At 34.4% G+C, this 14574-nt stretch overlaps 1 protein-coding gene across 1 annotated transcript in view; it reads left to right on the plus strand.

The window, feature by feature from the left end:
• Positions 1–14574, plus strand: part of LOC136036433 (tachykinin-like peptides receptor 99D) — a 189419-nt gene that overhangs the window by 143766 nt on the left and 31079 nt on the right. Inside the window, exon 6 of the mRNA XM_065718668.1 lies at positions 7559–7680. Within this exon, the coding sequence (XP_065574740.1) occupies positions 7559–7680 (122 nt within the window). The remainder of the gene's footprint in view (positions 1–7558; positions 7681–14574) is intronic.

Here is a 14574-nt window from a genome sequence, read left to right on the forward strand (position 1 = left end):
AATCAAAGTTTTACTCGTATGACACTCTAGGCGAGCGTGCCCTATTAGGCTTCGGATGCTTGTTTGCTTGCGAGTTTAGGCGACTTTTTGGTCAACCAGTTTTTAATTACTTTTTTGCTAGCGCAAGTGTTGGAGCTTATAAATCAGGTCACTCGCCTGAAACTCAAGGCAACGGGGCCCTATTAAAAATTGGTAGTTTTTGGCTCTTTAAGCAATTTAATGTCCTTTCACACGATATTATTGATTATTTAAGCAATGTCAATTTATAATATTTTCAAATGAGCTTCAAACTTTTGTTTACGTTTTTAAGGTTCATGAATATACGAGACAAATACATTAAATTGAACAGTACTATGTAAGAGTATAATACTGCTGCCGTTAAGGTAGGAAAAGAGGTTAGCAGCTGGTTTTGTAGTAAATCAGGAGTTAAGCAGGGTTATGTTCCATCCCACTTTATATGGATCATTTTGATGGATGGCTGATTTTAAATATATAAGTTTCATCAATTTTAGTTACGAGCCTGAGTAAATTTGCCTTATTTTAGGAAAAACGGTTAAACACCCTTAAAAGTCATAGAATCTTAAAAAACAAAAAAAATGGAGGGCAACTTAGCCCTCTCCCATGAGCATTTTTTTCAAAAGTCTCTGGATCAAAATTTTGAGATAACCATTTTATTCCGCAAAGTCGAAAATCCTAATAACTATGTCTTTAAGATCAACTTAATCCCCCACAGTCCCCGGGGGAAGGGCTGCAAGTTGGAAAATTTACCCATTGTTTACATATAGTATTGATTATTGGGAAGTATACAGAAGTTTTGATGGAGGATTTTTTCTGATGGTAGGAAGAGGGGGTTAAATGAGAAGATCTTTTCATCGAGGAATATATCAGGGGGAATATAATTTCCATGAAGGGGGATTTTCCAGTGTTATTTAAAAAACAAGGAAAAATTAAATAAAAAAGCTATTTTTTTTAACTTAAAGTAAGGAGCAACATTAAAACTTAAGACAAACAGAAATTATTACATATGTGAAGCGGTTCGTCCCCCCTCAATACCTCGTTCTTTGCGCTAAAGTATTCTTAGTAATTTCAAAGGATCTATTTATTCTAATTAAACGGCCTTAGTGATCCATGTGTCATTTTTAAAGAATTGGAACAAAATTCAAACTATAGTGTAAAGACCAAGGTATCGAAGAGGGGGCGAGCCCTCTCATACACATAATAAAAATATACTAATATAAAAGATTGTTACGTAAGTTAATTTGTAAGTTACCTATATTTATTGCTAAGAAAAACGTTCGTGAATAAAATTAAAAGTTCTAGCGGCCTCTTTAAGGAAAAAAAACCTGGAGGGCAACTAGGTCCCCTACCCTACCCCTTTTTCCTCAAAATCGTCCGATCAAAACTTTGAGAAAGCCATTCAGCCAAAAAAATAAAATTAATATGCAAATTTCGTTTTAGTTAATTCAAAAACGTTAAGAAATTGAAAAAAAAATAAGTTTTTCAACTGAAAGCAAGGAGCAACATTAAAAGATAAAGCGAACAGAAATTATTGCATATATTATGTGATTCATTCCCTCCTCGATACCTCGCTCTTTACGCTGAAGTGTTTTTAGTAATTTCAAAAGAGCTATTTATTCTAATTAAAGGGCATTTGCGATTTAAGGGTCATTCTTAAATAATTGGAGCAAAATTTGAACTTTAGTGTAAAGACCGAGGTATTACGAGGGGGGACCGACTCATATACGTAATAAAAAAATACGAATAGATAAGTTCGTTACATAAGTTGATTTGTTTGTTATGCATAATTACTACTAATAAAAACCTTCGTAAATAAAATTAAAAGTTCTAGTAGCCTTTTTAAGCGACCATAAAAATTGGAGGGCTACTAGGCTCCTCTCCCGCCCCTCTTTCTCAAAATAGTCCAATCAAAACTTTGAGAAAGCTATTTAGCCAAAAAAAAGTAAGATTAGTATGCAAGTTTCGTTTCAATAATTCATATACGGTGAGCCAAAATAAAAACCTCTATTCATTCAAAAACGTTCAGAAGTTAAATTAAAACAAACAAGTTTTTTATTGACTGAAAATAACGAGCGACTTAAAACTTAAAACGAACAGAAATTATTCCGCACATGAAAGGGGCTGTCCCCTCTTCAACGCCCCGCTCTTTACGCTAAAGTTTGGCTCTCTCTCACAACTTGACCATTTAGAACATTAAATAACTCTAGCGTAAAGAGCAGGGCATCGAGGAGGGGAAAGCCCCTTTTATTTGCGGTAAAGTGTTTTGTAAATTTCAAAAGAGGTATTTATTTTAAATAAACGGCCTTTGTGATTCAGGTGTCATTCTTAAGGAATTGGAACAAAATTCAAACTATAGTGTAAAGAACAAGGTATTGAAGAGGGGACGAACCCCCTCATGCACGTAATAAAAATATACGAATATAGAAGTTCGTTACGTAAGTTAATTTGTAAGCGTATATTTATTACTAATAAAAATGATCGTAAATAAAATTAAAAGTTCAAGTGGCCTTTTTAAGTAACCAAAAAATTGGAGGACAACTAGGCCCCCTACTGCACCCTGTTTTCCTCAAAATCGTCCGATCAAAACTTTAAGAAAGCCATTTAGCCAAAGAATTAAAATTAATATGCAAAGTTCGTTTTAATTTTTTATGTACGGTGAGCCAAAAACAAAACGTGCATTAATTCAAAAATATTCAGAAATTAAACAAAAAAAACCTGTTTTTTTAACTGAAAGTAAGGAGCAACATTAAAATATAAAGCTAACAGAAATTATTACGTGTATGAAGGTGCTCGTCCCCTCCGCAATGCCTCGCAATACCTCGTCGAGGAGGGGACAGCCCCTTTCAATTACGGTAAAGTATTTTTAGTAAATTTCAAAAGAGCTATTTATTCTTATTAAATGGCCTTTGTGATTCAGGAGGCATTATTAATGGATTGGAACAAAATTCGAGCTTTATTGTAAAGAGCAAGGTATTGACGAGGGGACTAGCCCCCTCATATACGTAATAAAATATACAAATATAGAAATTTATTACTAAGTTAATTTGTAAGTTACGTATATTTATTACTAATAAAAATGTTAATTGTTACTAACCACATAGTAGTTAGATTTTTGATGATTCAACAGGGATTAAAAAACTCTAGTGCCACAATTGGTGTAGGCCCTATAGCATACGGCGACTTGACTGAACGGCAGAAAATTTCAAAGAAAATCGGAAACATTCTCTGGATTTTCTCTGTAAATGGTAATTAATCAGTATTTTGTTTTTCATTTGCAAGAATGATTTAAGCTTAAAATGCAGTTTGCATAAATCAGGCCTCGGTTAATACTACTTCTATTACTACCAGTAGCAACCCACAGCAGCACCAATCCATCTGAGGCCAACACAGCTAACAATGCTCCTCCTTCAGCCCAATCTATTCAAAACCTCCCTCTTCACAATCTCTTGAGAAGTTCCAGTTTCCATGCAACCCTTCCTTGCGACATCACCCCACTCCATTTGAGGACGACCTGCTTTTCTCTTGGCCCTAGATGGTTGGTTGAAAAGGACGATATTCGGTTATCTGTCAACTCAAAAATGAAAAAAAAAGTCACTAAACCCTAAATATCCTTGGGAATTTTTCTTTTTGACACTAGAACCAGTTCCTACTCTTATAAAAAGGGCCATATCCTGGGAGTGGGATGGGAAGGTTACCTGTATTAACCCCCCCCCCCTCTATTTTTCAATTTCTTCTAAAAGTAACAGATATACATATAAAAAAAATTGTGCTTGTAATGTTTTTTTTGTAAAACTTGATATGGCCCTGCTTATGAGTTTCCCATACCCTCTGGTACTGAGTAATATCGTGGTTCTCAGTCAGTAGCGGCAGCAGAAATATGTACAAGATTTATCAAAAAGAGTCATAAAATTCTGATATTGAGGAAAGAATTAAACTTCGTCCGCCCTACAATATTTTCCAAGAGTTTTCTATCAAACTTTTCTATATGTAAATCTATATTATTTATTTTTCTTGCTCAAAGACAGACCTTTTCATTTTACCGATTTCCTTTTTTTCAATTACCAACCGACAAAACGTTGTTTAAAGCATTTCTACGTTTCTTTAGGATTCCTTTGTCCAAAGATATTCTGAATTCAAAATTAGATTGTGGAATTCTGCAGAGTTGGCTACTTCATTGAATGCTGTAATTCTATAGTTTCCTGCAGAGTTAGCCAGTTCACAGAATATCATATTTTTGCCTAATTTTGAATTCAGGAGATGTTTTATGAGGACAAAAAAAGGAGATATAAAAACATCATATAAATTAGTATGAAATATTACCCATACTGCAAAATCCTCTTGATATTTGTACAGTTATTACTTTTAAAAAAGGCTTTCCAAAGAAGTAGATTTAGAAGTAGATTTCCAAAGAAGTAGAAGTAGACAAAGAAGTAGAAGTAAAGAGTAATATCAAAATTTAAAAAAGAGCAGAAATAAATGCATTTTGAAGTGAAATGTTTAAATCGCCATTTGATTCAGCAGAGTTACAAGGTTCAATAACAATGCCTACTGGGATGAACCGACCCCAATTGTCCGTGGGGAAAGGGCTTTTAATTGCGCAATTTTCCCATTTTTCGGATATAGGATTTGTTGTCAGAATATATACAAAGCTTTTTTGGGTGGAGGGGGGATGTTTTGCGGGGGGAGATATTCCACAGGTAAAATTTTTTATGGAGAGAAAAGTTTCCAGGGGAGTTTTGCAGGGAACGCTACACTTGGGGGACGGAAGAAAATTTCCTGGCACAACTTCGAAAATGACCATAAATTAAATAAAAATAAAACTGATTTTTTGAACTGAAAATAAGGTGTAACATTAAAAATTAACAAGATCATAGACTGTGCAATATATGAGGGTGGCAGTCCCTTCCTCAACCCTACCTCTTGAAGCTAAAGCTTAACTTTCTATCACAGGTGTTTAATACAAATTTCTCAAACACAAAGGCTGCTAAAATTGAAGTTTTTTTAGACTTTTAAGTTTTAAGACTTTATTAAAACATAAAACGAACAGAAATTAATATTAATAAATAAACGAAACCTTGAAGTAAACAGAAGTCAAATGGTTAGTCACATTAAACATAAAGAAAAAGTTGTGAATAAAGGGGCACTTAACACATCAGAAATTAAAATAAATCATCGAGTCAAAGCTTATAACGACAAGAAATTACCTGGAACATAATACTTTGCTAAATCATTTTCAGTGATATCATAATATTTTAAATCATTTTAGTATATTTTGTGACGCAAGAGTTCGTATATTTTCGGTAAGATTTCCACTATTTTACCTTATATTCAGTTTAGGAGAGATTTTATGATTTTTAAGAACAATAGGATACACAAACATCCCAAATTTGTATGTATTACTCCCAATTCTGCAACTGAGGGTATAAACTAGGGGATCAAAGCAGGGGGCAATCCCAACCCACCCCATATTAGATAATTTTCCCCTCCCCTGAATTTTGAAAAATGCGCTTTTCTGGAATTTTTGTCGGGGTGTATTGAAAAATACATCCTCTTCCGACAAATTTGAGTTGAAACACTCCCTGCAACATCTTCTTATTCTTTTTGCGCAGTGGCATTGATTACAGCGGGACGAGCACGGGGACTGTGCACCTCTCAATCAATTTTTTTGCCCACATTAAAACTTAAAGAATAGCTTTTTCGGAGAAGGGAGCGGTGTATCTTCATTGAAAATACCATTTTTTGTATTGATAGCCCCTTGTTATTGAAAAACTACATTTTGGCCCCCCCCCCCCAGAATTTTTTGAATTGGTACCACAAACCTAACAAAAAATAACATAGAAACACACCAAGAAAAAATTTGTATTTCAAGACGATTTTTTTAGTGATTTATTTCACTCCATTACATGAAACAGAATCCTTTTAGAGTCTTTGCATTTATATTGATTACTAGCTGTTATATTGATAATACAGTGGTAGTAATTAAAGGCAATAAACTGTGGGGGAGATATTTTTCAATTTTTTAATGAAGATACAAAAAAGGTATCTCCAAATGCAGTGGGTAATTCCACATACCTTTTACCTTTCGCAATTGGTAATAAGTAACACAAAAAGAATTAATAAAAGTGTCTAAATATACGAATAAGTATTTTAATTTCTAAGGTAATAAGGGGTGGAAAACCCACTAAAATCCAGTGTACCTAAAACCAGTGGTACTCTAATCATTTTTTCAGTGAAGTATAAGTTAAACTTTAACATCAAAAGTTTGGGATGGGATGATGCAAAAACCCCTCAAATGTAGGGTAGCTTTTCTTTGCTTTTAATTTTATTACATTCTTTGTGTTTCTGTAAAAAAAAAAAATATTATTTGTGCTTTTAAGCATTTTATATATATCTCTATAATTCTGCTAATATTAAGTTTACATTGCTGGTGGTTTAGCATTGACAAAACTTTGTATAACTAATTTTCTACTCAACTTTTGACTTTTTCTTCATCTCAATAAGTTTTATACTCAAATCAGGAATACTGTAGCGTACACCGTTTTATATAAACTGTAGAGAAGAAAAAATAATTTGTCCTCTTCCTGCAGAATTCAGTTCCCTTACTTTCACTCTTAGAAATAAAAATTCTTCCTGACAGTTCAACTAGATCCCTGGGCCGCGAGACACAAAAGAATGAAAAAAACTCATGTTCACTAATGCCTCATTATTCCTATTTTCTTTCGTTTTTTAGAGGAGACCAGCTCCTTCAGTGTATAGGCATTTCTTATGCAGAGACGTTACAATAAATGAAAACTTACTGTAAAATAAACGAAGGACACTGAAAGTTTACGCTTGGGTTAGATCTCACAAAAGCGGTTTCTTAGCAACGAAGACAAGTAACGGGTGAAAGAATGCGCTGGACTTGTATAATTTTGGCCATTTATTTGTACATTAGCGGGTGGAGGCTACGTTATATTAGGTTAGCGGTATTGTCCTAATACTTTCTCCGCGTACATTTTGAATGCCTCTACATATGATTTATTATTATAATTTCAATACAAATGTAGTAATTATGACACTACTAGACCCTTTAACTCCGAAATCGGTGGTACTGATCTTCGTTTCGTCACCCTTTATCCAGGAAGAGCGATTGAGGGGACTGGGGGTCATCCATCCTGTGCTTTCGCACACCCTTCCTGCTTACCTTCCCAAGATTTCTTCAGGTACCAATTTAAAATTAGGTCGACTCTGACTGAGCTTACAGAGTCACGCCATTGACCCCCATCCCGAACCAAATAACTGGTTACGCCAGGGATCGAGCCCGTGTCATTTAGACAAAGAATTCTCAACCCAGTGCACCAACCACTTAGCCAGAACGATTCTTTTAATGCAGAAACCGATTGACTGATCCAAAAATAACTCACCGGGGAAGCTGTTCCGTTTACTGACTTTATAGGGTCCATAAAAGCAATTTATAATTTCAAGGTCTTATTCCAGAAGTAAATAAAGTAATAATGGGTAAATTATTTATTTTTACAAATAATATTTCATTTTATTTCAGATTCAGAAAAGGTTTTACAAAAGTTTTTCGATTCTGCCTCCCTTCTTGTTGGAGGAAACGTAGTTCTTTACAGATCTATCGCTACAGCTGTTCATCTCCTGATACAAGAGTCTTTCGAAATGGTAAGTCTTTAGTATTATATTTGAGCCAAATTATGGTCATGTCTGCTGAAAAAAAAGAATCAAAAAAGGTGGTGGGTGTTTTTCTTTTATTTGAACGTCACACTTCGTCTTCCATCTTATATATCATTGGATCTGCCAAATACCAAACTTCTGATGCCGTACTTTGAATGAAACAAGAATCCATTATTTATACATTTGGACGTCTTTAGAATATTCAAACCAAATATAATTACAAAGTTTGAAACTTTACCAAAAAAAAAACAAGGTTTTGGCTCTGATAATTAAAAGTGCGTCATATGCCATTTTCGTAACTTTTCAGGAGAGCCAAAAAAACGGAAAAAAGTCTGTTGGCTGTGGTCGTCTGACGAAGCTAATGGAGATAAAGGGAACATTTTCTAAATCCACTTTTTATGATCTTTTCAGTTGTCTAAATTAAATTCAAGTATTTCGAGTGAAGTCAAAATTATTCAATTTTATGGCCTACGTCTCCAGTTTCCTCCATAAAAAGGAGACAAACGCCAAGTCTCCATGTTGTAATTCTGTAAGATAATCCTTTATGTCGTTTTGAATTGCAGCAAGACCTGAAAGAATCTGGCCATGTCAGATAACGCTGCCTCCAGGGATAGTTTTGATATGTAATTTATCTTTGACCCCCGTTCGGTTGAACTGTGAAAGGCTTCAACGGAAGTTCTATTTTATGGCACATGTCTCCTTCTTCATAGACCAAAAAGGAGGAAAACACAATGTCCCCAAGCTATAATTCAACAAGATAATCCTAATCCTGTCATTTTTAAGTAAAACGAGACCTGGCCATTCTGTTGGCACTGTTAGCAAAGCTGCCTCCAAAATTAATTTTTATGTGTAATTTACCTTCAACCCCCGTTCTGTTGAAGCGCAAGAGACTTGATCCAGCCCTCCTTTTTGGCACTAGCTTACTTTTTTCTTTCGCTTGGATCATTTCGAAATCTTTTGCAATAACTTGCCGGAATGTGGCTATTTTAGTTCATTCTATTGGACTGGGGGGATCTGAACCTCCTTTCGGTATCCAACATCCTAAAGACCATCATTTCATTGAAGTACCATGAAATTCAAGATCTACAGACTCAATACCTATTCGTAGTCACTTCTTTCTCTTTTTGTAATCCAGGATTTCATAGAATTGTTTTAATTCAAATAATACAAAAGTAAAAAATAAGGAACTCAATCACTGGTACAACATCTTGAAAGAAATTCGAATAATACAAAAGTAAAATAATAATAAACAAAATAATCACACTATCTCTTTGGAACAACACGGCTTTCGCAGGGGATTCTGATTAATGGATTATTCTTCTGGGATTGGTCTGTTTTGACGGGCGTTTTCGGGCTGAAAAACCTCTTCCTAGCTAATTTATCAACTATGGGTGGCCTCCCCATAGTAACGTAATATTTGTAGGCATGAATATAGGTATTAGGCTTGGGACTGTCTGTGCATGATTTCGACCCTTGTTTATAGAAGAGCATCGACAAGTGCTGAAAACAATGTTGTGGCCAAGATGGACCAAGGATTGCACAAAGCCTCCATTCATACTGCAGGTCCCAGGGACTTCTTGCTGTATTCTTCAAAGCCGGTTTAAGCGCTTCGGCGTAGACTTGAGAAGATACGTTGATCCCCGCCCTTCACTGCTATCCTCAATCGTTGCTTTTCCTGAGGTCAAAATAATATCAATGATTTAAAGAACTTGAAAATTGGAACGGGAAATGTTACGACGGTAAAAAATGATTTTCGTATTGACATTTTGACTGACCAATTCAGACGATTCGAATTTGACTTATTAGGAGTTTCAGAAACTCATTTGTCAGGAATAGGTAGCATGAAATAAAGTGATATAGAATTCGTTTATTCAGGCAGGAACGATGGGGTACATAGACGGGGAGTAGGACTCGTGATCAATAAGGAAGCTGCTAAGTCTTGTTTAGGCTGGGAAGGTATTAATAATAGAATACTAATTGCTAATCTTATGACTAAAAAGTTCAGGGTATCAGTTATACTAGTACATGCCCCTGTTGAACCGACCGACGGGTATACCAGTGAACCAGATAGATTTTACTTACAGTTACAGGAACAAATAGACAGGGTTCCAAGGAGAAATATGCTGTTTTTACTAGGAGGTTATAACGTCCAGGTCAGTAGAAATAGGGGTAGATGGTATCCTAGCCTAAGTAAATTTGGTGTAGAAAAAAAACAGTAATTGCTACAGACTTTTGGATTTTTGTAGATATAACAGTCGAATTATAACCAATACGGTGTTTGGTCATAAAATGGCCCATAAGTTGACAAGATATTCACATGATGGTAAGACAGCAATTCTTATTGATCATTTTATAGTAAACCGAAGACTGGCAGGATCAATACAAGATACTAGGGTATATAGGAATGCTGTTATTGATGTTCAAAGTAAAGATCACCATCTAGTAGCGTCTAGGGTTAATTTAAAGCTGAAATTCGGAAGGGTAACAACCTCCCGGGGATTTATGATGTTGTTAGACTCCAGGATGAGAATTTCAGAGAAAATTTTGAGGAAAAGCTGTATACTAAGCTTGAGAGTTTAAAATTTGACCGTGTTGAAGAGGGTTGGAATAATTTTAGAAAAACAATTTGTGAAGTTGCTGATGGTGTCGTAATAAAAAAAAGTTAAGACTACGGCTAGGAATATTAGTGAAAAAGCTTTATGTTTAATAGAAGGGAGAAGGGTTTTGTACAATTATCTGAATGATAGATCAAATGAAAACAAAGGAATGTAAAGAAATTTGATATTTGAAGTATGAAGGCCGATCTTAGTTTTGACAAGAATTCTGAAGACACGAAATTCCAGCTGGGTGTGGGGCAGACTGGGATGTGGGGGGAGCTATTGTAAATTACACACGTCTATGCATGGTTTGACGTGGGTAAGATTTTATTCCAAGAAGCTGGAAATCCTCCTGCTGAATGTCTTCTCTCGACAACCCCTCATAGCTTTAACTTAACACCCTTTGCGTCATTTGAGATGTTTAACATAAACCCTTTGAACAACCTATTAGGCAAAATTATTTTTCACCTATTTTAACGTAATTCTCAAAAGTCCACGAAAGTTTTAACTTAGAACCTGTAGACGTTCGTGAGAATTATCACCTTAGTACCCTTAAATATCCATGAGATGTAGCAGACACGCCAATATTATCAGATATATATACATATATATATATATATATATATATATATATATATATATATATATATATATATATATATATATATATATATATATATATATATATATATAGAGAGAGAGAGAGAGAGAGAGAGAGAAAGAGAGAGAGAGAGAGAGAGAGCTGATGTTTTGAAATCTAGAATAAGGTTCTGTTTCAGGGGTGGACGATATTCCTATTCTCTATCATTTTTATGTTGATAACATTGTTTCTGTTTAATAAGGTCTCCGGGGCAATGGCCAAGCGATGGAAGAAATCACTATTTTTACCGCTTTTTGAGAAAGGAGAGCGGCAGGCACCCAAGAATGGTTTTCTAATAGTGCTCATTCTTGCCCTGAGTAAGGTAACGAAGAATATTAGATACAAGGCTAGCTAATTGCTGGATAATAATAATATTATATACGAGGAACAAGGAGTTTTCAGGACAGGGCACGGGACGTCTTATTGAGCTATAATTGAAAATACAGAAAAGCGGTAATTACAAAGCATTATTGAAACCGAAAATAATTGAAATTCATAATTATTCATTGAAGATTATTTTAAAAGCTTTAATTGCAAAATACTGTAAGGACAATCTTGGCTTAAAGCAACACTTTAGACCACTCTAAATTTATAAAAAAGACAACCAAGTTTGGTTATTTTCTTCATATTTGTATTGTCAGATTTTGATTTCCCTTTTTCTTGGCTTAAATCAACGGCAATAATAATTCCCTTTTAATCTTGGCTTAAAGCAACGCTTTAGACCACTTTAAATTTATAAAAAAGACAACCAAGTTTGGTTATTTTCTTCATATTTGTATTGTCAGATTTTAATTTCCCTTTTTCTTATTTCTCTTTATACATAATTTTTATCTTCTTATGCTAATCTTCTCCGTGTCTTTGTGTGCTAGCTTTTGGTGCTATAGATGTTCAAGAGTAAAAAAAAAAGCGAATTTTATCTGTGTCAGACTGTCCCTATACAAAGACATAGCTAGGATCCCCCTCCCTATTAAAATTCTTAAGAAATAATGGGTCTGTAGGTTCAAACCATCCACCTGGTTCTGGAGAAATTTCAGGCTTGAGTGAGGGTTGGGGAATGTCACTTGTGTAATAATTCGGTCGTATGATGTTTAAACGTTTTCGTAGTTTCCCTATAGCAAGCAAAGAATCATTGAAATAACTGATAGTTCGGCAGTTTGGAGGAACGGAAACAACAATTAAAGTAAGGATTTGATAAAGAGCAAGTTAGTAGTTAAATATTTGTTTATTAGATAAAATATTTAAAGAATTAAAGATTTATATCTTTGGTTTGTCTTGGATGACACAACCTCTTCCCTCTCTGTTCTGGGATAAAGAGGCACAAAAGAGATGTGGTTGAGTCGGCAAACATTTAAACCATCCCCACCATCGTTATAACCAATTTTGGGTGAGATTTTCCCCGTTCATCTTGAATACAGGTATAATTTAGAAATTTAGGCGAAATTTAAGGAAAACTAATGCAACATAAACAAAACATAATTATAAATATCATATAAAAGAAATAATTATATATAAAGATTTAAAAAAGCAACGAAAGAGAAATGTAAAAGACATGATAAAACAAACAAATCAATTAAGGATCACTTACAAACCTATTTGATTGTCAATTATAAGGGTTCTTTAAATATCGCTTATCCTTCTATGGTTAGTGTAATATTTAAGTGGTAATATCTTAACTCATATTTAAAGCTATAATCAACTATACTCATTAAAAATTCAAAATATATAAAAATTCAAGAAGCAACAAGAGAGAGAGAGAGAGGAGGAGAGAGACAGAGAGAAAAAGAGAGAGAGAGAGAGGGGGACAGAAAGATATTTTTTCCAATAAGTAGCCCTAAGTTCTTCTCATGTTTTCCTCAGTCCAAAACTTTCATGATCCCAAGACAAATATGAGTAAACAGTATGTATATCCGAGAGACTATATCTTTGTTGACAAGAAGGAAACACTTTATATTTCAACTGTCACCGTTAAGAGATAAGTCAGGTCAAAGCATTGTGAGTGCTAGAGGAATTTCTATAATAGAATATTACTAGGGTTTAGTTTAGTGACCATCTCTTAGAAGAATTGATTAAGACACATATGCTACAACTGTTTTTAGTAAGCGGGCAAATATCATAGGAAAAAAAAAGATAATCTGTTAAAACTACAGAAAAAGGCATGGACAGGAAAATATTTGGAATAACAAGAAATTTTAAAACATCAAATCATCCTATGTCTCATGGTAAAGGGCATCCCTCTCCTTTACACGTACGTAACGTAATAATAAGTTTAACATGTTTATCTTTGGAATTCTGTTTTTTTTTCCTTTGAATCTGGACACATTAGACATGCTAGGATTTTTTATATATATTTTTTTTTTATTATGTACAATTTAAGCTCTAAAATAATGTATTTTTAAGGAGTTTCCTAAAACTTAATTGAAAGAAATACATCTATATATTCAATCAATTATAAATCAATTGGCTAACAAACACGCAATATTTTTATCATTTTTATGTCAACATTTCAATACATCCGAAACATTTTCTATATCAAACAGTTCGTGGTAATGAACTGTAGTAAGGAACGGCCCGGCTGAGTAGTAACCAAAACTCTAAAAACCGAAAATTTGATACCAATAGTTACATCAAAAGAATTGCATTTTGATGATGATTTTAAATATATAAGTTTCATAGAGTTTAGTCTTACCCATCAAAAGTTACGAGCCTGAGAAAATCTGCCCTATTTTAGAAAATAGGGTAAACGCCCCTTAAAAGTCATTGAATCTTAACGAAAATAACACCGTCAGATTCAGCATAACAGAGAACCCTACAATAGAAGTTTCAAGCTCCAATCCACAAAAATGTGGAATTTTGAGTTTTTTGCCAGAAGACAGATCACGGATGCGTGTTTATTTGTTTTTTTTTGTCTTTTTGTTTTTTTCTTTGTTTTTTTCCCACAGTCCCCGTGGGAGGGGCTGCAAGCCGCCAACTTTGACCAGTGTTTGCATATAGTAATGGTTACTGGGAAGTGCATAGACGCTTTCAAGGGGATTTTTAGGTTGGGGTGGGGGAGGAATTGAGGGTAGGGAGTTATGCGGGGCGATCTTTCCAAGGAGGAATATTCCCTGGGGGAAGAGAATTTCCATGAAGGGGGCGCAAGGATTTTTTAGCATTTAAAAAAAAACAATGAAAAATAAATATGAAAAAGTTTTTTCAACTGAAAGTAAGGAGCAGCATTAAAACCTAAAACGAACAGACATAATTTCACATATTAGGGGTTCACCTCCTCCTAATACTCTCGCTCTTTACGCTAAAGTATTATTAATTTCAACTATTTATTCTACAGCCTTTGTGATTCAGGGGTCATTCTAAAGGAATTGGGACAAAATTTAAGTTTTAATGTAAAGAGCAAGGTATTGACGAGAGGGCGAGCGCCCTCATATACGTAATAAAAACATACGAATATAGAAGTTCGCTACGTAAGTTAATTCGTAAGTTATGTATATTTTTACTAATAAAAACGTTCGTAAAATTAAAAGTTCTAGTTGCTTTTGCAACCAAAAAATGGGAAGGTAACTTGGCCTACTTCCCCGCTCCTTTTTTTCCAAAATCGTCCGATCAAAACTGTGAGAAAGCCATTTAGCCAAAAAACAAAATTAATATGCA

The sequence above is a fragment of the Artemia franciscana genome, chromosome 15 (assembly GCF_032884065.1).
Source record: "Artemia franciscana chromosome 15, ASM3288406v1, whole genome shotgun sequence".
NCBI classification, from domain to species: domain Eukaryota; kingdom Metazoa; phylum Arthropoda; class Branchiopoda; order Anostraca; family Artemiidae; genus Artemia; species Artemia franciscana.